The sequence below is a fragment of the Stomoxys calcitrans genome, chromosome 3 (assembly GCF_963082655.1).
Source record: "Stomoxys calcitrans chromosome 3, idStoCalc2.1, whole genome shotgun sequence".
Lineage (NCBI taxonomy): Eukaryota > Metazoa > Arthropoda > Insecta > Diptera > Muscidae > Stomoxys > Stomoxys calcitrans.
This window is the reverse complement of record NC_081554.1, coordinates 179249592-179277495: the sequence shown is the minus strand read 5'-3', so window position 1 is coordinate 179277495 and position 27904 is coordinate 179249592. Positions and strand designations below refer to the sequence as shown.

Below are 27904 nucleotides of genomic sequence, written 5' to 3'. Positions count from 1 at the left end.
TAACATGATTACGATTTTATATGAAAATAAATCCAAACTGCTGAACTCCTCCAGCCTTAAGGCATCTGAAAAAAAAAAGACTTTTTGTAAAATATTTTTCTTTTTTTATTAAAAATTTTAAAACTTATCCTAATGACTCAAAAGTCTAATAAAATCGACATCTTCTCTCGGGATTTAGTTTACTGCCCAGTGGACATTGGAACGCCTCGGAAAACTCTTTCAAATTCATGGCAATTTGGTTTAAACGTATCAGCGACGAATCATGCTCATTATCAAAATCTTGATTTTTGGTGCAGAAAAATTGAGCCAAATTTAGGAAGAACAAGCGATTCCAAGGAATCGAGGTAAACTGAGGTTGTAATCGCAACGAATACTCCCGTTTGTAGGTTTGAAAAGCCACTCGAGCGCCCAATAAATCCGCTATGCGTTCATCTATGGTCGAGGTGGGATGTTGACCCTGCATACAGGCCATGGCCTGTCCAACTTCTGGTTGCTGCAGAACCTGCTCGAATATGGGATAACTCATGCTCAAAGTGGTGGTGTCCACCACATGGGCCAATTCATGGCCCAATATGGTGCCCAGTGTGGAAAGTGAGAGCAAAGGATCAAAGGAGATGTCATACATGGGAGGCTTAAGGGTGCCAAAAGGTATGGTCATCATATTGCTCAAGCGCTCATAGTAGGGTATGTGGTCGGGATCATCGCGGCAGCTAAGATTCGAAGGACAGGCCAATTGTTCCAATACATTGTGACGTTTAACTTTCAAATGATTTTCATAGTAATTGTTGACATCCAAATCGGGTATATCGCTATATAATTTTTCCAAAATCTCATAGTTCATGTCTGTGGGTAGATTACCCAAATTTATGGACATTTGTTGGAATCTCTTGCGCATGGTTCTCAATTGCTTGGCAGTCATTTTCAAATGATTCTCATTTATGATTTCCATAATATATTTGAAAATCTTGCGGGTCATGGCATTAATGTCGCGATTAAAGTCACTGGCATAGGGCAGAAAACGATGCTGGTAGTAGAGGGCATGAAAGGCAAAGGGCATGTGATTGACCACACTGATATTGCAGCCATAGCCATGGGCTCGCTTTAGGCTTAATACGAATTTGACCATAAGATAATTGCAGAGCTTGCGCACTTCCTCCTGCTGCCATTGTTTGGCGAGTAGAGACTTGAAATACTTGACATCAGTAAGGCCCACCACTGAGGCTTCGTCTCTCAGTTGCAAGGGTATGGCTTTGCTAATGAAGGCATAAAGTCTGGGAGAATCTTTTTGCAGCTCCTCATAGCTGAAGGTCAAATCATCATCATCATCATCCTCCCCATCTTCAGTCTCTTGTTTCTCGGTTTTGGTGAAATTTTTATAAACCGCCTGCCAATAATCATGGGTCTGCTGAATCTCCCTAACCAAACGATTAACGGCAATTTTGCGCACTCCACTCTCCTCTACAACAACTTTAATTTCGTCCACATCAATTCCGGCCAAATCGGGTTTGGCCAATATCGTCACCAAGGTGCCATTTTCCAAATACAATGAAATTGTCTTAATTAACTCGTTGTTAATCCCATAGCCATTAAGCTCACCCACCAAGGCAAAGAGATTGAAATTTTCCGTCGGAGTCCAAGTAAATCTGTTTGCCGCTTTCCTTCTCAATTTCGCCTCCTCCAGCAAGGGCCATTCATCTCGGGGACCTGGCTTAACCAAATCCAGAAATTTGAACTCATTCAGGGAATCTTTTATTCTGAAACACGAGTAGTAATAGGCCAAAGCTTTCTCGGTGACATTTTGTTGTGCCCTCCAGAATTGTTGTTGATCCATGGGATATTCCTTAAGCATCACATCATCGATTTCATTCACATATATGGTCTGCATCATATTCGATATGCCATAATCCTCATTAGCATGTTGTTCGGCCCAATTGCCACAGGCATGCGTATAGAAATCCTCACAAGCATCCGTGGAGTTATCCATCGAAGCCAAAATGGTGGCCAATTGTTTTTGTGTGGGCAAGGAGATTCTATCACCTGAGCTTTGCATGCAGCATAACGTGAGGATAATAAAGTTAAGCTGCAACCGCATTGAAGTCATCTTTTCAAGACTTCTTGGTTTCTTTGTTTTTGCAATATTTCTGTCTTTTTCCGTTCACCACGTCTTGCTTAAGTAAAAAAAATTTTAAAATAATATATGAGCGGTTTTAAGTTTTGTTCAAATATTTTGCTGATTTTTTTTATGCCCTGATTTTGATAAGCCTCTATTTTTGAGTATTGAAAGAGAGGCTCTTGCCTTCCAAATCATGATAAGATTTTGGAATTTCTGTCATAATTGTGTTTCAGTTTAACAAAAAAAATATAGGCCGTAGTAATTCAAAGCTGATAAGAATGATAAGAAATTTCGCTCCACAAACAGTGGCTCAAAAAAAACAAATAAAAATCGTAAGGAAGGGCAAAAGTCAGGCGGCGCCGACTTTATTATGCCCTCCACCTACTCCAAAGGTACAAAGTGGTAGCTATATCTAACTCTGAACCGAGGTCGATCAAAATAGACCTCGGCGGATGTTTTCAGATGGATTATTAAACAATCCGTATCAAATTTCGAGCAGATATGCTCAAACTGTACTAACTATGGTTGGCAAATGACAACATTATTGCCATGTTGGATACCCACCACCTCGGGTGAAAAATGTTTAACATAAGTCACTGTGTCAAATTTCAGCGAAATCAGATTATAAATGTGCCTTCCATGGGACCCAGACTTTAAATCGAGAGATCGGTTTATATGACAACTATTAACAATCGGAACCGATCTGAGTCAATGCAGCACGTTGTTGAAGAAACTAACGAAATTCACTGTCCCAGATTTCGGCGACATTGGGCAATAAATGCGCCTTTTATGAGCCCAAGACCTTAAATCTCGAGATAGGTCTATATGGCAGCTATATCCAAATCAGGATCGATCTAAGCAAAATTGAACAAGGATGTCGAAAGGCCTAACACAACTCACTGCCCCAAATTTCAGAAAAATCGGATGGTAAATGCGCCTTTTATGGGCCCAAGACCTTAAATCGGAGGATCGGTCTATATGGCAGCTATATGCAAATTTGGACCGATCTGGGCCATAATGCAGAAGTATGTCAAAAAGCTTAACTTAACTCACTGTCCCAAATTTCAGCAAAATCGCATAATAAATGTGGCTTTTATGGACCTAAGACCCTCAATCGGAGGATCGGTCTATATGGGGGCTATATCAAAATCTGGACCGATCTGGACCAAATTAATGAAGGATGTCGAAGGGCCTAACACAACTCACTGTCCCAAATTTCAGCAAAATCGCATAATAAATGTGGCTTTTATGGACCTAAGACCCTCAATCGGAGGATCGGTCTATATGGGGGCTATATCAAAATCTGGACCGATCTGGACCAAATTGATGAAGGATGTCGAAGGGCCTAACACAACTCACTGTCCCAAATTTCAGCAAAATCGGATAATAAATGTGGCTTTTATGGACCAAAAACCCTAAATCGGAGGATCGTTCTTTATGGCAGCTATATCCAAATCTGAACCGATCTAGGCCAAATTGAAGAAGGACATCGAAGGGCCTAACACAACTCCCTGTCCCAAATTTAAATGTGGCTTTTATGGACCTAAGACCCTAAATTGGAGGATCGGTCTATATGGCAGCTATATCCAAATCTGAACCGATCTGGGCCATAATGCAGAAGTATGTCAAAAAGCTTAACTTAACTCACTTTCCCAAATTTCAGCAAAATGGGATAATAAATATGGCTTTTATGGGTCCAAGACCCTAAATCGGAGGATCATTCTATATGGCATATATATCCAAAACTCGAACGATCTGAGCCAAATTGAAGTGGGATATAGACTGGCCTTACACAACTAACTGTCCCCAATTTCATCAAAATCGGATATTAAATGTGGCTTTTATGGGCCTAAAACCCTAAATCAGAGGATCGGTCTATATGGGGGCTATATCAAAATCTGGACCGATCTTGGCCATATTGCAGGAAGATGTCGAAGGGCCCAACACAACTCACTTTTCCAAATTTCAGCGAAATCGGATAATAAATGTGGCTTTTATGGGTCTAAGACCCTAAATTGAAGGATCGGTCTATATGGCAGCTATATGCAAATTTGGACCGATCTGGGCGATAGTGCAGAAGTATGTCAAAAAGCTTAACTTAACTCACTTTCCCAAATTTCAGCAAAATGGGATAATAAATAAGAGCCTAAGACCCTAAATCAGAGGATCGGTCTACATGGGGCTATATCAAAATCTGGACCGATCTTGGCCAAATTGCAGGAAGATGTCGAAGGGCCCAACACAACTCACTGTTCCGAATTTCAGCAAAATCGGATATTAAATGTGGCTTTTATGGGCCACACCTAAATCGGTGGATCGGTCTATATGGCAGCTATATCCAAATCTGGACCGATTTGAGCCAAATTGAAGAAAAATGTGAAAGGGACAAACACAACTCACTGTACCAAATTTCGGCGACATCGGACAATTAATACGCCTTTTATGGACCCAAGACCCTACATCGGCCGATCGGTCTATATGGTAGCTATATCCAAATCTGGACCGATCTGAGCCAAATTACAGAAGGCTGTCGAAGGGCCTAACACAACTCACTGCACCAAATTTCAGCAAAATCGGAGAATAAATGTGGCTTTTATTCACTATCCGAATTTCAGCTAAATCGGATAATAAATGTGGCTTTTATGGGCCTAAGACCTCAAATCGTCGGGTCAGCCTATATGGGGGCTATATCAAGATATAGTTCGATTTGGCCCATCTTCGAACTTGACCTGCTTATAGACAAAAAAAAAGAAACGGTGCAAAGTTTCATCTTAATATCTTACTTTTTTAAGATATAGTCCGATATAGCCTATCTTCGAATTTTATCTGCTTATGGACAAGAAAAGAATCTTTGCAAAGTTTCAGCTCAATATCTCTATTTTTAAAGACTGTAGCGTAATTTTAGCAGAGAGAATGACAGACGGACGGACATGGCTAGATCGTCTAAGATTTTTTACGCTGATCATGAATATATATAATTTATAGGGTCGGAAATTGATATTTCGATGTGTTGCAAACGGAATGACAAACTGAATATATCCCCATCCTTCGGTGGTGGGTATAAAAATGCAAATTTTGCCCATGAACATTCCACTAAGGAACAGGGGCAAAATTCTCACATATCCATGAGTGCAGTCCGATTCAAGTTTAACCTCAATAATAAGGGGGCCTCCTTTTTATAGCCGAGTCCGAATGGCGTACCGCGACACCTCCTTGAAGAGAAGTTTTACATGGCATTGTACCTCACAAATGTTGCCAGCATTAGGAAGGGAAAACCACTGCTAAATATTTTTTTTGATGGTCTCCCCAAGATTTGAACCCAGGCGTTCATCGTCTTAGGCGGACATGCTTACCTCTGCACTCTGGCCATTCCGTTTGTAACACCTTGAAATATTCTTGATGGATTTATATCTGACCAATTACGCATATTTTGCCTATTGGCAAACCCATTAAACCAAAAATTAGCTTTGTTTCTGAAGATGAAGTAGCGGTCACCGACTCCGAATTTCGGAAGTAAATTTTTATGATTTGCAAGCTTTGTTCGATGTGCTTTCCTATGATAAAATGTTAAGTTTACTGAATAAATTGACAATGAAATTCGATTATTAGTTTAAGGGGCTACAGGAAAGTGTTTTATTACCCACGTTTCCCTTAGGAGAGACTAGTTTTATTACCCTTTCCCTCAGGGAAGGGTTGTTTTATTACCCTTTCCTTCAGAAAAAGGTAATTTTATTACCCTTTCCGCAAGCAAAGGGTAGTTTTATTGCTCTTTTCCTCAGGAAAGGGTAGTTTTATTACCCTTTTCACAAGAAAAGGGTAGTTTTGTTACCCTTTCCCTAAGAAAATGGAAGTTTTGTTACCCTTTCTCTCAGGAAATGGTAGATTTATTACACTTTGCCTTAGCAAAGGTGAGTTTTATAAACCTTTTTCTCCGGAAATAAGAATTTTAATATCCTTTCTCTTAGGAAAGGATAGTTTAATTACCCTTTCCCTACGAAAAGGTTATTTTTTTACCATTCCTCACGAAATAAGTAGTTTCATTACCCTTTCTCTTAGGAAAGGGTAGTTTTGTTACCCTTTTCCTAAGAAAATGGTATTTTTATTACGCTTTTCCTCAGGAGATGTTAAGTTTTCCTTAGGAAAGTTATAGCAGTAATCAGAAAATTATAGTTTCTATACTTTCTTACTCAGGACAGGGTAGTTTTATTATCCTTTTAGTCAGGAAATTGAAGTTTTGTTGCACTTTTCCGAAGCAAAGAATAGTTTTATTACTCTATCCCTTATGAAAGGGTAGTTTTATTACCCTTTTTCTCATTAAATGGTAGTTTTGTTACCCTTTCCCCCAGGAAAGGGTAGATTTAATACCCTTTCCGCCAGGAAAGGAAATTTTTTATTACCAATTCCCTGATGAAATGGTAGTTTTATTACCCTTTCCTTGAGGAAATGATAGTTTTAATACCCATTCCCCAGGAATGGGTAGTTTTGTTACCCTTTCCCCCAGGAAAGAGAAATTTTATTACTCTTTCCCTCAGGAAAGGGTGTTTTTATTACCCAATCCCTCAGGAAAGGGTAGTTTTATTACCCTTTTCTGCAGATAAGGGTAGTTTTATTACCCTTTCCACTGGAAAGGGTAGTTTTGTTACACTTTCCCTCAGGAAAGATAAGTTTTATTACCCATTTCTTTAGGTAAGGTTAGTTTTATTACTCTTTCCCTCAGGAAAAGGTGTTTTTAATTACCCCTTCCCTCACGAGAGGGTAGTTTTGTTACCCTTTCCCTCAGGAAAGGGTGTTTTTATTACCCTATCCCTCAGGAAAGTGTAGTTTTATTACCCTTTTCTGCAGGTAAGGGTAGTTTTATTACCCTTTCCACTGGAAAGGGTAGTTTTGTTACACTTTCCCCCAGGAAAGATAAATTTTATTACCCATTCCTTTAGGTAAGGTTAGTTTTATTACTCTTTCCCTCAGGAAAGGGTGTTTTTAATTACCCTTTCCCCCACGAGAGGGTAGTTTTATTACCCTTTCCCCCAGGAAAGCGTAATTTTATACCTCTTCCCTCAGGAAAGCTTAGTTTTATTACCCTTAGTCTTAGGAAAGTGTAGTTTTATTCCCGTTACCTCAGAAAAGGTTAGATTTGTTGACCTTGCCCTAAGGAGAGGGTAGTTTTATTACCCTTTCCCAAACCTTTTGTTACCCTTTTTCTCAAGAAAGGGTAGTTTTACTACACTTTATTACCCCATCTCTCAGGACAGGGTAGTTCTGTTTCCGTGTCCCTTAAGAAAGGGTAGTTCTATTTCCGTTTCCCTTAGGAAAGGGTTGTTTTGTTTCCGTTTCCCTTATAAATGGGTGGTATTGTTACCCTGTTTCTCACGAAGGTGTAGCTTGTCTACCTTTTCCCTGTGAAAAAGGCAGTTTTATTACCCTTTCACTGAGGAAAATTTAGTTTTATTACCCTTCCCTTCAGAAAATTTAAATCACGATAGAGGCCAAACGCATAAAGTAAGCAGGTTGAAATATTGCACACATACATACTTTTTTATAACCACCACCATTGGATGGGGGTATACTAATCTATTCATTCCGTTTGCAACACCTCGAAATATTAATCTAGGGCCCTATAAAGTATATATATATTCCTGATTGTCTCGAAGCTCTGAGTCGAACTAGCCATGTCCGTTCGTCCCTCTGTCGAAATCACGATAACGGTCAAACGCATAAAGCTAGCCGCTTGAAATTTTGCACTGATACTCAGTATTGATGTAGGTCGTTGGGGATTGCAAATGGGCCATATCGGTTCAGATTTGGATATATCTCGCATATAAACCGATCTCCATATAATTTAATGTTTGCAGATTATTTCATGCAAATATTGACCGTGACTGCGCCTCAAATGGTGCATCCGCTCAGTCCAATTTTGACATACTCATTTCATTTCGGGCGGTATCTCACGAATAAATGCTTCAATGTTGTCTTCCACAAAAAATAGTCTAAAGGCGTTAAATCGCACGATATAGGCGGCCAATTGACCGGTCCCCAGCGTGAAATAAAATGTTCACCGAACTCGCCACTCATTAAGTCCATTTTTCCGCGCGCTGTGTGGCATGTGCCACCGTCTTGTTGAAACCACATGTCATGCAAGTCAAGCTCTTGCATTTTGGGCAAAAAGAAGTTGGATATCATCTCACGATAGCGCTCACCATTCACAGTTACCTTACGATCATCGCATCATCTTTGAAGAAGTACGCTCCAATGATGCCACCAGCCCATAAACCGCAACAACTGTGACTTTTTCTGAATGCATAGGTAGCTCTTGCATTGCTACTGGCTAATCTTCACTCCAAAATCGACAATTCTGCTTATTTACGTACCCATGGATCCAAAAATGAGCTTCATTGTAAAATGGAAGAAGCACGCGATGAATTTTCTTAACAGAGCACACATTTCGATAATAAAATTCAATAATTTGCATACGTTGTTCGTTTGTAAGACGATTCATGGTTAAATTATAGAGAAAACTGAAGATGTTTGACAGTGAAACAAAAAAACGAAAAGTGAGTGAGCTGTTCAAAACAGTGTTGCCAAAAAAGATAATAGTTAAAAAATCACCCTTTACTTCTATGTTAAATTTTTTTTTCTTGTATCAATCAAATATCAGTTTAGAAAAATAGTTACAAATTTCATTTTCCCACCTTTTTTGCAGTAATGCGGGTATATGTCAGCCATGACCTTACTTCTCACTATACTTTTCCTTTGGATTTTCATTGTAAGAGGACTCTGTTGCATGTCGGCCATAGTGAAGTTTGCTTAAAGTCAACCAGGACATTTTTTCCTCATTTTTATTTTTCAAAATTTCTTTTTAGCTATAACTTAAAAATAAATACCAAATAACAACTTAATAGAAACGACACTTCCTTAAAGGATTCATTTTACTGCCCACCGGACAATCGAAGGCTTCCGCAAACACCTCCAAATTCTTGGCAATTTGATTTAAACGCATTGCTTGGGCCTGAGCTATTTCAACATCAGCCGAATTGGCACAAAAGATTTGAGCCATGTTTAAGAAAAATAATTTCTTCCCAGGAATTGAGGTAAAACTTGGTTGTTGACTTTGTTGATGTTCTGACGCATAGGCCCCGTATGCCACACGGGCTCCTATCAAATCGGCTATGCGTTCATTTATTGAATCCGTGGCATGCTGAAGTTGCATACACGATAGAGACTCCTTGACATCTGCCTGTTGCAAGACACTTGCAAAGAGAGTGCTGTAGTCGACATTTCTGGGTAGAGTCTCAACATCTATACTGTGGGTGAATTCATGGGTCATCAGAGTGCCCAGGGAGGATAGCAACAACAAGGGATCCAACTGCCTATCATATAGCGGTAGTTGAAGGGCAGCAAAGGGTATGATCAACAAATCATTTTCAAAATAATTATGAGGCACACTTTTGATGTCTTCTTCACAACTCATGGAGGAGGGGCAGTTCCAGGATTCCAACATACGATGTTTCATCATTGCCAAATCATTGGCATAAAAGTTGCTCAAATTGAAAACGGGCAGAAAACGATAGAAATCTTCAATGGCGCTAAGGTTAACCCTTTCGGGTAAATTGCCTATATTTATGGCAATATTCCCCAATATACTGCGTATGGCTCTGACCTGCTCGCTGCTAAAATTCAAATGATTCTCTCTTACATTGACCAGCAGCTGTTTGTGTATGATCCTGGTTAGGCCACTCAAATGCTGATTCACTTGCCTGGCTTGTGGTCCATAATAATGACGATAATAGAGATAGTCAATGGCCAAATGCATGCGCTGCTGCGTAGTGGTTAGACATCCTGAGGCAGTGGCCTCCTTGAGATGTAAGAGAAACTTGACCATCAAATAATTGCAAAACTTTTGATTCTCATAAGGCTGCCAATGACGTGCGAGTAAAAATGATATATAATCCCAAAAGGGAATGGCCACCAAGGCATTGCCTTCTCTGCGTTCTGGTGGTATGACATAATCCAAAAATCTGTTCATCTGGGGATTGTCCTGTTTCATGTCATCATAGGAGAAGAAATTTTCACTTTCTCCATAATCCGCATAATCCTTAAAGGCAGCCTCCCAATAGTCATGGGTCTGGTGCAGTTCATCCAACTGTCTTAGCCGTACATCCTGAGGTAGCTTTAGATCAAGCAAAAGATTGTCTATGGTTTCCCTTTCAAAATCTCTAGCATCTGGTATGGTAAGAACTGTCAAAACACTGCCATTATCTCGCACCGTTAGCTGCTCCATTATGGCTGTATTGAGACCATAACTGTGTAGACGACCCATTAGCGCAAAGGGATCAAATTGTGACCAATCGCCAGTTTGATTGTCCTTTGCCAGCAGAGGCCACTCGAGACCAGGCCCTGGTTTCACCTCATCCAGATATTTCCAAACATCAAAAGATCTCTCCTTAAGGCAGGAATGCAAATAAATTGCCGCCTTATCCAATGCTTTTTGTGTTTGTTTATTTTTCAATCGCTCCTCGGGATATTTCCTTACTACCAGATCCATCATTTTGGAGGTATGATTAAATTGCAGAAATTCTCCCAAATTTGCAGAGAAATCCTGGGCATGATTGCGGGTCCATTTGCCACAAGCATGAGCATAGAAATTCTCACAAGCATGAATCGCGGGATTCATGGAGGCCTCAATTAGCTGCAGTTGTTCAAGGTTTGCGTTGTTGGCCTGCACCAGGGTAATGGATAAACAAACCACTATGGGCCACAGCAATAAAATCTTAAAATCTTCACAAAATTTATGTGGGTCAAACATCTTTTGTTTATGTTATTGCGAAAATTTTTATATTTGAGAGCTTGAAAAACACTATTTACTCCAACAAAATGCGATTGCAACTGTCCTCCGCTAAACTGTTTGCTATAAAAATCATTCGAAATTAATTCTCTGTTATCTCATTGGCATTGCAAGAGTCAAAAGTCAGATTAGAAATAAAATAATTCGCTAAATTTAAGGCAAAGGCCTAGAGAAGAATTGAAATTTGTTTGAAGAAATAAAAATAAATTAATGAACACAAAAATAAAAACAAATTAAAAGAAAAGTAAAAAAAAATGTAATGTAATGTAATGTAATTTAATTTAATTTAATTTAATTTAATTTAATTTAATTTAATTTAATTTAATTTAATTTAATTTAATTTAATTTAATTTAATTTAATTTAATTTAATTTAATTTAATTTAATTTAATTTAATTTAATTTAATTTAATTTAATTTTATTTAATTTAATTTAATTTAATTTAATTTAATTTAATTTAATTTAATTTAATTTAATTTAATTTAATTTAATTTAATTTAATTTAATTTAATTTAATTTAATTTAATTTAATTTAATTTAATTTAATTTAATTTAATTTAATTTAATTTAATTTAATTTAATTTAATTTAATTTAATTTAATTTAATTTAATTTAATTTAATTTAATTTAATTTAATTTAATTTAATTTAATTTAATTTAATTTAATTTAATTTAATTTAATTTAATTTAATTTAATTTAATTTAATTTAATTTAATTTAATTTAATTTAATTTAATTTAATTTAATTTAATTTAATTTAATTTAATTTAATTTAATTTAATTTAATTTAATTTAATTTAATTTAATTTAATTTAATTTAATTTAATTTAATTTAATTTAATTTAATTTAATTTAATTTAATTTAATTTAATTTAATTTAATTTAATTTAATTTAATTTAATTTAATTTAATTTAATTTAATTTAATTTAATTTAATTTAATTTAATTTAATTTAATTTAATTTAATTTAATTTAATTTAATTTAATTTAATTTAATTTAATTTAATTTAATTTAATTTAATTTAATTTAATTTAATTTAATTTAATTTAATTTAATTTAATTTAATTTAATTTAATTTAATTTAATTTAATTTAATTTAATTTAATTTAATTTAATTTAATTTAATTTAATTTAATTTAATTTAATTTAATTTAATTTAATTTAATTTAATTTAATTTAATTTAATTTAATTTAATTTAATTTAATTTAATTTAATTTAATTTAATTTAATTTAATTTAATTTAATTTAATTTAATTTAATTTAATTTAATTTAATTTAATTTAATTTAATTTAATTTAATTTAATTTAATTTAATTTAATTTAATTTAATTTAATTTAATTTAATTTAATTTAATTTAATTTAATTTAATTTAATTTAATTTAATTTAATTTAATTTAATTTAATTTAATTTAATTTAATTTAATTTAATTTAATTTAATTTAATTTAATTTAATTTAATTTAATTTAATTTAATTTAATTTAATTTAATTTAATTTAATTTAATTTAATTTAATTTAATTTAATTTAATTTAATTTAATTTAATTTAATTTAATTTAATTTAATTTAATTTAATTTAATTTAATTTAATTTAATTTAATTTAATTTAATTTAATTTAATTTAATTTAATTTAATTTAATTTAGTTTAGTTTAATTTAATTTAATTTAATTTAATTTAATTTAATTTAATTTAATTTAATTTAATTTAGTTTAATTTAATTTAATTTAATTTAATTTAATTTAATTTAATTTAATTTAATTTAATTTAATTTAATTTAATTTAATTTAATTTAATTTAATTTAATTTAATTTAATTTAATTTAATTTAATTTAATTTAATTTAATTTAATTTCATTTCATTTTATATATTTTAATTTAATTTAATTTAATTAAATTAATGTATTAAATTTTTTTTTATTTCTTCTTTAATTACTTTTTCCTAAACATCTATTAAACATCTCCTATTGACATTGAGTGGCCATGCTAATAACCCACAGGACATTATTTCATTGTCATTCCACTTCAATTTTGATATTGGCCCCCAATCCTTAAGGCACAATTAATATACCACTCTCATACATGCTATTTAAGATTTTAGGCATTTAGTTTTCCCCCATCTGTTCATTCATCTTACAGGCGATAGACCATTGAAATTCTCCACCTCTAATGTCTGGACAAAGTCAAGGAAATCCTATAAACGTGGCTTATGCTTTATTTGCCAATGGTCAAGTGTCTTTTGCTTAGTTTTGTATCATGTTTCATAGATTATTTTGCCATGTGGGCCCATATAGGATATGGTCTACAGTTCTTCTTCTTTGTTGCGTGCGTGTGAGTGTTTATGTTTGACATCCTTGAGATATTGTCATATGTCATTATATGGGTGGGGTATATTTCTCTTTTCTTTCGGCGAAAAGTGTGCATTGTTTGGTGTTAGTTTGACTTATAACAAGAAAGTTTTTCTCGTTGCCTTGGTATTGTCAGAGACATTGTTATAGAGATGGTAAAAATTGAAGTTTGGTGCTTTTATTGACACTTTTTCTAGGACAAGAAAGGCGGAGAGTTTATAGAAAAAATAAAATAAAAAATAAATAATAAATAAAATAAAATTTTTAAAAGAAAACAAGTAAAAGCGGGCTTGGTTCGACCTGGCCGAATCTAATATGCCCTCCACCACGGATCGCATTGTCACGTTCTTTGAATTAGTTTTTCAAATATATATATATAGCTATATGAAGGTATTGACCGATACGGACAGTACTTGTCATGCCGTGCAAGTCATAGAAAAATACCACATCAAAAAATTCAGGCAAATTTAATAATAATTGGGCCCTCAAAAGGCTCACAAAGTCAAGCTAAGCTCAAGAGTATCTTGTATGCGATGGGGAGGAGTCTTATTCCTCTGTTTGTTGGCACATTCCGTCTTGTCTCCTTTTTTGTGTATGGGACATAGTATGCTGAGGTTCCAATCATCGGTATCCGTTCTTCAAGCCAGATAAGCTGATGCATACGCCTTATCAGCGTGTCACCTCCGGTCTTAAATAGTTCAGCGGTTAACCCATCAGCTCCTGCTGCCTTGTTGATCTTTAGTCCGGTCACTGCTACTTGGACCTCATTCTGACTAGGAGGTTAACATTCTATACCATCATCAGGGATTGGTTCTGCGGTATCCTCTTCGCCACCAACGTCGGACACTAGAAGTTGGGTAAAATGTTCTTTCCATATCCTCAGCATGTTATCTGTTTCAGTCACCAGATTTCCTTCTTTGTCTCTGCAGGCACACGCAAAATTTCAGCCAAATTTGATAAGAATTGCGCCCTCTATAAGCTAAAGATGTCTAATCCGGAGATCGGTATGGCGGTTATATCAGGATATAGACAGATTAGGATCATACTTGGCACAGTTGTTGGAAGTCATACCAAAACGCCATGTGCAAAATTTCAACCACATTCGATAACAATTGCGCCCTCTAGAAGCCTAAGATGTCTAATCGGGAGATCGGTTTATATGGCAGCTATATCAGGTTATGAACCGATTGAGACCATACCTAGCACAGTTGTTGGAAGTCGGAACAAAATACCTCTCGCAAAATTTCAGCCAAATCGGATAAGAAGTGCGCCCTCTAAATACTCAAGAAGTCTAATTGGGAGATCGCTTTATATGACAACTATATCAGGTTAAGACCATACTTAGCACAGTTGTTGAAAGTCAAAACAAAACACCTCAGGCAAAGCGGATAAGAAGTGCGCTCTCTAGAAGCTCAAGCAGTCTAATCGGGAGATCGGTTTATATGGCAGCTATATCAGGTTATGAACCGATTGAGACCATACTTAGCACAGTTGTTGAAAGTCATACCAAAACGTCATGTGCAGAATTTCAACCACATTGGACAACAATTGCGCCCTCTAGAAGCTCAAGAAGTCTAATCGGGAGATTGGTTTACATGGCAGATACATCAAGTTATGATCCGATTGAGACTGAGACAGTTCAAACAAAACACTTCATGTAAAATTTAGGCCATAACATTCTATACCATCATCAGGGATTGGTTCTGCGGTATCCTCTTCGCCACCAACGTCGGACACTAGAAGTTGGGTAAAACGTTCTTTCCATATCCTCAGCATGTTATCTGTTTCAGTCACCAGATTTCCTTCTTTGTCTCTGCAGGCACACGCAAAATTTCAGCCAAATTTGATAAGAATTGCGCCCTCTATAAGCTAAAGATGTCTAATCCGGAGATCGGTATGGCGGTTATATCAGGATATAGACAGATTAGGATCATACTTGGCACAGTTGTTGGAAGTCATACCAAAACGCCATGTGCAAAATTTCAACCACATTCGATAACAATTGCGCCCTCTAGAAGCCTAAGATGTCTAATCGGGAGATCGGTTTATATGGCAGCTATATCAGGTTATGAACCGATTGAGACCATACCTAGCACAGTTGTTGGAAGTCGGAACAAAATACCTCTCGCAAAATTTCAGCCAAATCGGATAAGAAGTGCGCCCTCTAAATGCTCAAGAAGTCTAATTGGGAGATCGCTTTATATGACAACTATATCAGGTTAAGACCATACTTAGCACAGTTGTTGAAAGTCAAAACAAAACACCTCAGGCAAAGCGGATAAGAAGTGCGCTCTCTAGAAGCTCAAGCAGTCTAATCGGGAGATCGGTTTATATGGCAGCTATATCAGGTTATGAACCGATTGAGACCATACTTAGCACAGTTGTTGAAAGTCATACCAAAACGTCATGTGCAGAATTTCAACCACATTGGACAACAATTGCGCCCTCTAGAAGCTCAAGAAGTCTAATCGGGAGATTGGTTTACATGGCAGATACATCAAGTTATGAACCGATTGAGACTGAGACAGTTCAAACAAAACACTTCATGTAAAATTTAGGCCAAATCGGAAAAGAATTGCGCCCTCTAGAAGCCCAAGAAGTCTAATCGGGAGATCGGTTTATATGACATACATCAGGTTGTGGACTCTGGGGTCTTAGACGCATATTTCGAAGTGTTACAAACGGAATGACGAAATTGGTATACTCCCATCCTATGTGAAGGGTACAAAAAATTAAAAAAAAAAAAATTTTTTTGGAAATTCGATTTTTGAGGACTCGACTACTTTCCAAAATTTATCGCAAATCGATTTTTTGAAAATTATTGTTGAACTTCCATTTTTCGGTAAATTATTCAAGAAAACCCGATTTTCTGCAATGTTTGAAATGCAACAGAAATTTTGTAAACTTTTGCATTTTAGTTTAAAATCTCAAAAAAAAAAATTCTTAAAATTTTATCGAAAATCGATTTTTCGGAGATTATACTTATCACAGTTGTGGGAAGTCAAAACAAAACACCTCTCGCATTACTTCAGCCAAATCGGTTAGAAATTGGGCCCTCTAGAAGCTCAAGAAGTCTAATTGGGAAATCGGTTTATATCACTGCTATATCAGGTTATGGACTTTGGGGTTTAAGACACATATTTCGGGCTGGTAGAAACGGATTGACAAAATTAACATACCCCCATCCTTCGGTGGTGGGTATAGAAGTGTTGAATTTTTACTTAAAATTTGAGGAAATTCGATTTTTGAAGAAATAATTATCGTCGTTCGCTTGTTTACCAAGATTTATCGATAATCGATTTTTATAAAATTTGTTGTTGCACTTCCATTTTCGATAAATTTTTCAAGAAAAATCGAATTTCTGCAAAATTGAATTGCAACAGAAATTTTGTAAACATTTGCATTTAAGCTAAAAATCTCAAAAAAATTTGTTAAAAATTTATCGAAAATCGATTTTTATGGAGATTTTTATAAAAATTTTATTTTTTTTTTTTTCAATTGTAAACAAAAATTTTATAATTTTCGGAGAAATAATCAATAATCGTACCTATTTTTTGCATTTTGTTTTTCCATCCCTGTCGCGCGACAACATTTCATTGATATTCCACAGATGTCGACAAATGATTTAAGCTGTCCTAAGCTTTAGGCTTAGAAATTGAGATTTCTCTGCGGTGCTAGACCCACAATGGGGGTGAGTGGGGTCTAACAGCTCATCCTAGCTGTGTGTCAGCCAAGCATGTGGTTGGCAACGATAATGATGGTAACAATGATGATGATAATGATGGCGTTGGTTCACCACCACCAGCCGTGATGTTCAAAGTTTCGATATTATCCTTTTTTTGTCTTTTCGATGCTTTTATCCTCTTTTTTTTGTGGCAAAACTTTGGTAAAGTTTTGACATACAATTTAATTAAGAAAATCACTTTTTCTTAAGCGAAAATGTCAGAAGCTACTAGGAAAAAAAACTCAAATTGGTTGATTGTTTTTTGGGTGTGCCTGTGTGTGTGGATTTCAAGATGCTTGTGTGTCAATGACAAAGGGAAGCATGCGGTTCTGGTTCTTGTCCTCCTACAACTGTCTTGAAGGCTGAGATTAAGTGATGTCAAAGATTCGTTTACTATTGAAGTCATGGGAATCTATTTGAATAGTTTTGGGAAAATGGAACAAGTTTCACTATGTTTGCCTTTGTCTTGGTTGTTTGAGAAGATTTGTTAATTTAATTTGCCTAAAAGACTTGATTGGTAGTTGGATTGGCTATGTGATGAGACCTTGGATTTGTGAATAGAATCTTGAATGGGGCAAATGCCATAAGTTTGAACATTAGGGAAATCTTTTATGAGCTAATTAGTGTGAGATATTTTGATTTGGTATGAATTTCATGGATTCCATATGACAAATCGAATTAGATAGAATGTACATTAGATGAAATATGAATTGACATATGATTTAAGGAGAAAAAAATATTAAATAAATTTTTTAAATTTTTTTTTATGAGAAAATTTCTCGTTTTCCTTCACAAGTCCTTACCCTCTAACTCACCAAAATTATAATGCCAACAAAAAAATTTTCTATAATTTTAAATATGTTTTGGGGATAAAACACACAGATCATCAACTCAAATTATTTTCCTTAAGGAGCCATAAATCTATCATGATAAACATTTTTTTTTTTTTTTTTTTTTGAAACATAAACTTTATCTAAATATGGCGACAATATTTTCTTGTTGTTTTTCTTGGTATTACTACTCCCAATGACGCCATTTATGTTGCCGAACACAACCAAACTGTTGTTTGTTCTCACGTTATCCTGCTACGATGGTAGTCCTGGGAGTGTTCGCATAAATGCATCACAAGTTTTTAGTATTTTGGGTGCCATATGTTATTGATCTCCTCAGGATGCACACACAAGCTCGCTTTCAGGCACACAAGAACACACACACACACAGCAGGAATATATTGGAATATATTTCTAAGATATAAATGCGTGCATATAGAAATAAAATTATATAATAGTTGAAAACATATGGGGTCTTCCGAGTTTTTGTGTCGTTTCTTAACTCAAGCTTTCTAGGGGGGGAAACAACTCTCATTGCTGTTGGGTTAAAGCTTCATAATGGTAAGGCAACTATGTTTAATAGACGAACTTTTATGAAGCATAGTGACTTCCTTTGAATTGAGCTGCAATACTCACAAATGTCACCAGCATTGGTGTTGGGGCCACCTCTGTTGAAAACGAGCCAGATTTTCTTGGAGATCGTGTAGGGGTATACATCGGATTTTTTGGGAGCTACATTTGGTCATAAAACGATTTGGACCATGCTTGGTTGATGGTAAAATCAAACCTCTTCGTGCTTAATTTCAGTCAAATCAGGTAATAATTGCGCCCTCTAGCGGCTCAAGAAATCAAGATTCTAGATCGGTTTATATGGGAGCTATATCAGGTTATGAACCGATTTGAACCATTCTTAGCACTGTTGTTTTAAGTCAAAACAAAACATTTGTTGGAAAATTTCAGCCAAGTTGGATACGAATTGCGCCCTCTGGCACACATCAGGCAAAATTTCAGCCAAATCGGTAAATTACTGCGCCCTCTATCGGCTCAAGAAGTCAAGATCAAGGTTATGAACCCATTTGAGACATGCTTGGTAAAACCATGCTGCATGGTAAAACCAAAACACTTTGTGCAAAATTTCAACCAAATTGGATAAGAATTGCGCCCTGTAGCGGCTCAAGAAGTCAAGATCTGAGATCTGATTATATAGGAGATATAAATATAAGGTTATGGTTTAAGGTTTTTAAGGTTTATAAGGTTATGATACAACTTGAGCCATACTTGGCATAGTTGTTGAAAGTCAAACCAAAACACTTCATGAAATATTTCAGCCAAATCGGATAATAACTGCGCCCTCTAGCGGCTGAAGAAGTCAAGATCCTAGATCAGTTTATATGGGAGCTATATCAGGATATGAGCCGATTTGAACTATACTTAGCACAGTTTGTTGGAAGTCAAATCAAAAGACTTGGTGGAAAATTTCAGACAAATCCATTAGTAATTACGCCCTCTAGCGGCTCAAGAGGTCAAGATATGATATATGATTATATAGGAGATATATAAGGTTATGATACAACGTGAGCCATATTTGGCATAGTTGTTAAAGGTCAAATCAAAACACTTAATGAAAAATTTCAGCCAAATCGGATAATAACTGCGCCTTCTAGCGGCTTAATAAATCAAGATCCGAGATCGCTTTATATGGGAGAAAGATATATCAGGATGTGAACCAATTTGAGCCATACTTGGTACTGTTGTTAAAGGTCAAACCAAAACACTTCATGAAACATTTCAGCCAAATCGGATAATCACTGCGCCCTCTTGCGGCTCAATAAATCAAGATCCGAGATCGCTTTATATGGCAGCTATATCGGGCTATGAGCCGATTTAAACTATACTTGGCACAGTTATTAATGGTCGAACCGAAGCACTTTTTGTAAGATTTCAGCCAAATCGGTTAATTATTGCGCCCTCTAGCGGTTCAAGAGATCAAGATCCGAGATCGGTTTATATGGGAGCTATATCAGGCTATTAACCCATTTGAGCCATACTTAGCACAGTTCTTGATGATCGAACCAAAACACTTCGCGCAAAATATCAGCCAAATCGGTTCATTATTGCGCCCTCTAGCGGCTCTAGAACTCAAAATCCGATATCGGTTTATATAGGAGCTATATCAGGTTATGAACCAATTTGAGCCACACTTAGCACAGTTGTTGATAGTCGAACCGAAACACTTCGTGCAAGATTTCAGCCAAATCGGTTAATTATTGCGCCCTCTAGCGGTTCAAGAGATCAAGATCCGAGATCGGTTTATAGGGGAGCTATATCAGGTTATGAACCAATTTGACCCATACTTAGCACAGTTATTAATGGTCGAACTGAAGCACTTTTTGCAAGATTTCAGCCAAATCGGTTAATTATTGCGCCCTCTAGCGGTTCAAGAGATCAAGATCCGAGATCGGTTTATATGGGAGCTATATCAGGCTATTAACCCATTTGAGTCATGCTTGGCACACTTATTTATGGTCAACCCAAAACACTTCATGCAAAATTTCAGCCAAATTGGATGAGAATAGCGCCCTCTAGCGGCTCAAGAAGCCAAGATCCGAGGTAGAAGCTATTTAAGGTTATGAATTAATTCAAACCATACTTGGCACACTTATTTATGGTCAACCCAAAACACTTCATGCAAAATTTCAGCCAAATTGGATGAGAATAGCGCCATCTAGCGGATCTTTAGTCTATAAAAGGCGCATTTATTACCGGATTTCGCTGAAATTCAGAACAGTGAGTTTGTTTCACATTTTTTTTTTTAATTCGGTATTAACTCTTCTTTGAATATTTAATGGTTTAAGAAAAAAATCATATTTTTCGGCAATACCCCATATTGGGTTTCATGTCTTCTCCCACACATACTCTCTTTCAATGTACTTTGCACTTTATATACGTGTACGTATTGTGAAAAAATCCCTCGTAAAACGTGCCTTTATGTTATAGATATGCTCTAACACATCTACACGTCCTGCCATAATGCCATGGCGTATGTCTAAGTGGGTGTAAGTTTGCATTTTGTGTAGACAAATTACATTTGAGTTTTAGAAAAGTTTAACGCAGCATATGCGTTGTTAAATTTTTAAAATTTTTCGAATTACACAAAATAGCTCATGTGAACATATGAACACTTAAAATAAATAAGAATTAAGATTGGCCTTCATTTGGAATAAAATAAATTTTAATAGCTGGTGGCCTCAGTAGACAAAGATATTATTTACCACCTCCATCGTAGGATGGAGGTTTACTAATTTTCTCATTCCGTTTCTAACACATCGAAATATTGATCAGAAATATTTATGGTATTGACATTCCAAGTCGATTTAGTCACGTTCGTCCGTCTGCCTGTCTGTCGAAAGCACGCTAACTTTCAATGGAAAAAGGCTAAGCGCTTGAAATTTTGCACCAATATTTTCCATTACTGAATGTCGGTTGGAATTCTAAATGGGCCATGTCGGTCCATGTTTTTAAATCTCGGATCTTGAATTCGTGAACCTCTAAATGGCACACTTCTTATTCGATTAGGTTCCACTTTCAACAACCGATCCAAGAATAGTCAAAACTATTTCATTAACCAAAAATAAAATAGGTCTCATATGAACCGCTCTCTCATCTTGACTTTTGGAGCCTCTAGAGGGCGCATTTCTTATCCGCTTCTGCGGAAAAGTCGAATGAGGTGTTTTGTTTTGAATTCCATAATGAATCGATTCATAACCCGATATAACTGCCATATAAAGATATCCTCAATAGACCTCTTGAGCTTCATGCAGGCGCAATTCTTATTCAATTTGGCTGTTGTATTTGTTGCTCTACTCTACTCTACTCTACTCTACTCCTACTCTACTCTACTCTACTCTACTCTACTCTACTCTACTCTACTCTACTCTACTCTACTCTACTCTACTCTACTCTACTCTACTCTACTCTACTCTACTCTACTCTACTCTACTCTACTCTACTCTACTCTACTCTACTCTACTCTACTCTACTCTACTCTACTCTACTCTACTCTACTCTACTCTACTCTACTCTACTCTACTCTACTCTACTCTACTCTACTCTACTCTACTCTACTCTACTCTACTCTACTCTACTCTACTCTACTCTACTCTACTCTACTCTACTCTACTCTACTCTACAGTGAAAACACCTGTCAATCACTTTACGAATATGACAAGTCATAAAAATCTTTGATTTAACACTTGGTTCTTGACCTAATTAATGCAAATTTGTGGGTTACCAAAATTTAAGTCGTTTTAAAGTCATTTATTTTATTTATGGTTCTAACCCTGTTTTTTCTTTTCTGATTTTACTTTCAGTTCCTCCCAATATCGATGATGCATTAACCTCAAGTGATGTCATAGTGAGAGAAGGTGATAATGTGACATTACGGTGTAAAGCGAAAGGTAGTCCAGAGCCGTCGATACGATGGAAAAGGGATGATGGCTTGAAAATTGTACTGAACAAATCAATGGAAGGTAAGGAATATGAAAAGTAAAACATGTAAAAGCGTGCTAAGTTCGGCCGGGCCGCATCTTGGGAACCACCATCATGGATTCTGCTAAAAATATAACACAGTGTCCGTAGCCGCCACATAACCAATGAGAAAGCTCCCTTTATCTCACGGCAGTGGTTGGAAATTTGGGTAGCCACAATGCCCAGAGGCCTAAGATGTAGCATTAAATTCAGTGCATCAGATGGTGTTGTCCTCAGTGCGGCTGTGATGCACAAACAAGCCATCCTTTGGATCCGGTTAAGTATTGAGCAGTAGTTGGATTTTTGAAGCGCCGTCCACCAGACCACAACACCATATAGCCTTATAGGTCTGACAACTGCAGTATTTAACCAAATGCATGGCAAGCGGTCTAAATCCCCAACTTTTGTTAATGGCTCTCTTGCAGGTGTATAGGGTGGTCTTTCTTGCCCTTTCTAAAATGTTGGATTCGAAGTTCAATTTCCTGTCCAGCAAAGCACCCAGGCACTTTGCGCCTTCTGTAAATGCCTACAGGTTCCTCTGTAGGCAACTTGTATCTCCTGCTGAAAAGAACTACTTCTGTCTTGCATGGATTTATACCCAGACCACTTTCGGTAGCCCACTTTGCTGTGGCACGTAGAACTTCCTAAAGTATATCTCTTAGAGTGCTGGGAAACTTTCCTCTAACCCCAATTGCCATGTCATCAGCATTCGCCACTACTTTTACGCCTTTGTCTTCCAGCGACAATAAAATATTGTCAATGGCTACATTCCAAAATAGAGGAGACAGTACACCTCCTTGAGGAGTTCCTCTGCAGACCCATCTTTTTAGATCCACAGATCCCAAGCCAGCCGTAATGCATCTTTCAGTAAGTAAGTTATTTATAAACTTTCTTATGGTAGAAATGATGCCTAGAAACTCCAACTCCTTCAAGATTGACGTTGGTTTTACATTATTGAAAGCACCTTCAATGCCAAGAAATGCTACCATTGTATATTCCCTGACAGCGGGAGGACCCTCTATATAGCCGACTAGGGCTGAGAGGGAAAGAGATGAGCAAAATTTTGGCAAGATTGGTCAATAAATGCGTTTGCAGTGTCTCTAGAGGTGAAAATCGGACGATACACATATATGGGAGCTGTATCTATATCTAACCCGATTTCGACCACACTTCTTAGATATTGTGGTAGTCGTCAAGGAAAGTGTAGTACGAAGTTTTTGGAAGTATGGTTCTAATCGGTTCATAATCTGATCTGGGATCTTGATTTCTTTGGCCTCTAGAGGGCGCAATTCTCATCCGATTTGAATGAAAATTTTCACGTAGTGTTTTGATATCACGTCCAACTACTGTGCTAAGTAAGGTTAAAATCGGTCTACGTTTTGATATAGCTGCCATATAAACCGATCATGGGTCTTGACTTCTTGAGCCTCTAGAGGGCGCAATTCTCGTCCGATTTGACTGACATTTGGCACGTAGTGTTTTGGTATCACTTCCAACAACTCCGCTAAGTATGGTTAAAATCGGTCAATGTTTTGATATAGCTGTCATATAAACCGATCTGGGATCTTGACTCCTTAGCCCCTAGAGGGCGCAATTCACATCCGATTTGACTGAAATTTTGCACATAGTGTTTTGGTACCACTTCCAACAACTGTGTTAATCATGGTTTAAATCGGTCTATGTTTTGATATAGCTGTCATATAAACCGATCTTGGGTCTTGATTTCTTGAGCCTCTAGAGGGCGCAATTCTCATCCGATTTTGCAGAAATTTTGTACAACGGCTTCTCTCATGATCTTCAACGTACGCGTCCAATATGGTCTGAATCGATCAACAGCTTAATACAGCTCCCATATAAACCTATCTCCCGATTTTTCTACTTGAGCCTCTACAAGGCGCAGATCTTACACGAATGTACTGAAATATTACACAATAACTTCAACAATGTTCAGCATTCATTTATGGTCCGAATCGGACTATAACTTGATAAAGCTCCAATAGCATAACAGTTCTTATTCAATATTCTTTCTTTGCCTAAAAAGAAATACCGCGCATAGATCCCGACAAAAGCGATCCATGGTGGAGGGTATATAAGATTCGGCCCGGCCGAACTTAGTACGCTCTTACTTGTTTTTAGTTTCGGGATATTCCAAGATTGATTCATTAATAAATATTGTGAACTGTTTTATGTTTCTACTTTTTCTTTCTTACCATTTTGCCCCAATGCAAACCTGAATGATGTAGTTACGGAAGTTGATGGTGAATCACTGGAATTGGAACGTATCTCACGTCTTCATATGGGCGCTTACTTGTGTATAGCAACAAATGGTGTGCCTCCTAGTGTATCGAAGCGAATAAAAGTCAGTGTTGATTGTAAGTATAAAAAATTTACGTCTTTCGATTAACTTTACCAACTGTTCCACCTACAATTTATGCAAGTAGTAACTCAATATAGGGATGTCATATAGGGGAACTGAGATTTCATATTTCAGAATTTTTAAAAGTGTTTTGGTGGGCCACTGTACTAGAAATTGTTTTCTTTCATTGTTTTTATTTTTTTTTTTATAATTTTTTTTTCCTTATTTCTTATCCCCTTCTTAAACCTATTCTCTGTATGACATCCCTACTAACACTTAATGATGCAACAAGCCAGTTGATGCTAATTACGTTCACTGAGAATATGTACATATTTGTGTTTTGTTGTTTTTGCTTTTGTGAACTTATTGCGCTATGCACGTGCCCTCTGTCTCATTTCATTTACTACAGTCTCACCCATGGTGTGGATTCCCCATCAATTAGTTGGCATTCCAATGTACTTCAATATAACGCTGGAGTGTTTCATTGAAGCCAACCCGACGTCACTAAATTACTGGACAAGAGAAAATGATCAAATGATCACGGATTCACTAAAGTATAAGTAAGTACGAAGAATTGTTTAGAATTAAATTGTATTAGGGGTATGCATTGGTTTATAGCCTTTGGGGAATTTTTTGAGAAAATTATTTATTATATAATTAAAATTTTTTTTATAAGTAATAGTAACTGATGATTGTTTTAGGTTTCTTATTCGATTATTATATCATATATGAACCTTTTTGATTTTATTTTTTTTTTTTTTTAAAGAAACTATACATTCCAGACATATATGATCTCAAATTTTATACCATCCTTAATGTTTGATTAAATACAAACGCCTAAATGTGTTTGCTAGAGTTCTTTTTCCGATCAAGAGATCGGTCTGTATGACAGCTATATCCAAATCTGGACCGATCTAGGCCAAATTGAAGAAGGATATCGAAGGGCCTAACACAACTCACTGTCCCAAATTTCGGCGACATAGGACAATAAATGCCCCTTTTATGGGCCCAAAACCTTAAATCGAGATACCGGTCTATATGGCAGTTATAACCAAATCTGCACCGATCTGAGCCAAAATGAAGAAGAATATCGAAGGGCCCAACAAAACTCACTGTCCCGAATTTCGGCGACATCGGACAATAAATGCGCCTTTTATGGTCCCAAAACCTTAAATTGAGAGATCGGTCTATATGGCAGCTATATCCAAATCTGGACCGATCTTGGCCAAATTGAAGAAGGATGTCCAAGGGCTTAACACAACTTACTGTCCCAAATTTCGGCATGGGACAATAAATGCGCATTTTATGGGCCCAAAACCTTAAATCGAGAGATCGGTTCCTTATGGCTGCTATATCCAAATCTGGACCGATCTGAGCCAATTTGACAAATAATGTCGAAGGGTCAAACACAATTCCATGTCCCAAATTTCAGCAAAATCGGATAATAAATGTGGCTTTTATGGGCCTAAGACTCTAAATCGGAGGATCGGTCCATATGGCAGCTAAATCCAAATCTGAACCTATCTGGGCCAAATTGAAGTAGGCTATCGAAAAGCCTAACACAACTCACTGTCCCAAATTTCAGCAAAATCGGATAATAAATGTGGCTTTTATGGGCCTAAGACCCATAATCGGCCGATCGGTCTATAGGGGGGCTATATCCAAATCTGAACCGTTCTGGGCCAAATTGAAGTAGGATGTCGAGGAGCCTAACCAACTCACTGTCCAATATTTTGAGCAAAATCGGATAATAAATGTGGCTTTTATAGGCCTAAGACCCCAAAAAAGGCGGATCGGTCTATATGTGGGCTATATCAAGATATAGTTGATATAGCCCATCTTCGAACTTAACCTTCTTAAGGACAAAAAAAGAGTCTGTGCAAAGTTTCAGCTCAATATCTCTATTTTTAATGATTTCAACAGACAAACGGACAGACTGACAGTCTAAATCGTCATAGATTTTTGCGCTGATCAAGAATATACATACTTTATAGAGCCGGAAATGGATATTTCGATGTGTTGCAAACGGAACGACTAAATGAATATACCCCCTATCCTACGGTGGTGGGTATAAAAATTAAAACTTGGTGCCCTAAAGGTTTAAGGTCTACATATACTTTCATTACCTGTTTAATTTGAATCTTAATGCCAATATGAACACCCGTTGACTTCTTTGTTTTTTTTTGCGTCTATCACTATTTTCTCCGTATTTTCTGCAAACCGTATCGCTTAGATCGCTAATTGAAATAAACTGTCTTTGTACAATTTTGCTTAGCTAAGAACAAAACAAAAATATTTGATTTAGTCAGTTTTTCCTACTAATTTGTGTTGTATTTAGGGGAAATACTGATATTCTGTCATGTTATGATTCTAAGAAATGTATGCCATAGATATGGCAGCATACATTAAGATGTCAAAATAATCGTTCCGTTGTGGTTTACTAAGAAATTTCTGTCTTATATATTTACATTAGAGTGTCCCAAAAAACGGAAGTTTTTTTTGATACGCATAACGTCTATTTTTTTCTTCTGATCCCAATAAGCAAAATACCAAATAATACGGTGATTGGTTAACGATAACCCTTGCCGATTATATGTCCAAAGCAGATTCTTTAGCAGTCGGGGATTCCTTAGGAATCGGGGATTCCCTAGGAATCGGGGATTCCCTAGGAATCGGGTATTCCCTAGGAATCGGGGATTCCCTAGGAATCGGGGATTCCCTAGGAATCGGGGATTCCCTAGGAATCGGGGATTCCCTAGGAATCGGGGATTCCCTAGGAATCGGGGATTCCCTAGGAATCGGGGATTCCCTAGGAATCGGGGATTCCCTAGGAATCGGGGATTCCCTAGGAATCGGGGATTCCCTAGGAATCGGGGATTCCCTAGGAATCGGGGATTCCCTAGGAATCGGGGATTCCTTAGGAATCGGGGATTCCTTAGGAATCGGGGATTCCTTAGGAATCGGGGATTCCTTAGGAATCGGGGATTCCTTAGGAATCGGGGATTCCTTAGGAATCGGGGATTCCTTAGGAATCGGGGATTCCTTAGGAATCGGGGATTCCTTAGGAATCGGGGATTCCTTAGGAATCGGGGATTCCTTAGGAATCGGGGATTCCTTAGGAATCGGGGATTCCTTAGGAATCGGGGATTCCTTAGGAATCGGGGATTCC

General features: G+C 36.5%; 2 protein-coding genes across 3 annotated transcripts in view; one reads left to right on the top strand and one right to left on the bottom strand.

The window, feature by feature from the left end:
- The window catches only part of LOC106085066 (lachesin), a 515032-nt gene that overhangs the window by 409140 nt on the left and 77988 nt on the right, over nucleotides 1-27904 (top strand). Inside the window, exons 5-7 of the mRNA XM_059364763.1 lie at nucleotides 22223-22381; nucleotides 24623-24751; nucleotides 25145-25295. Coding sequence (XP_059220746.1) covers nucleotides 22223-22381; nucleotides 24623-24751; nucleotides 25145-25295 — 439 coding nt within the window. The remainder of the gene's footprint in view (nucleotides 1-22222; nucleotides 22382-24622; nucleotides 24752-25144; nucleotides 25296-27904) is intronic.
- Nucleotides 107-26957, bottom strand: LOC106089128 (endothelin-converting enzyme homolog). 2 transcript variants are annotated; one of them, XM_059364761.1, is made up of 2 exons: nucleotides 26862-26957; nucleotides 107-2168 (listed from the first exon to the last, which is right to left on the bottom strand). In XM_059364761.1, the coding sequence occupies exon 2, from the start codon at nucleotides 2099-2101 to the stop codon at nucleotides 146-148; it is 1956 nt and encodes a 651-aa protein (XP_059220744.1). In that variant the 5' UTR covers nucleotides 2102-2168; nucleotides 26862-26957; the 3' UTR covers nucleotides 107-145. The 2 variants fall into 2 exon arrangements, with proteins under 2 accessions (XP_059220744.1, XP_059220745.1); XM_059364762.1 differs by having other exon boundaries at nucleotides 107-2164; nucleotides 26862-26939.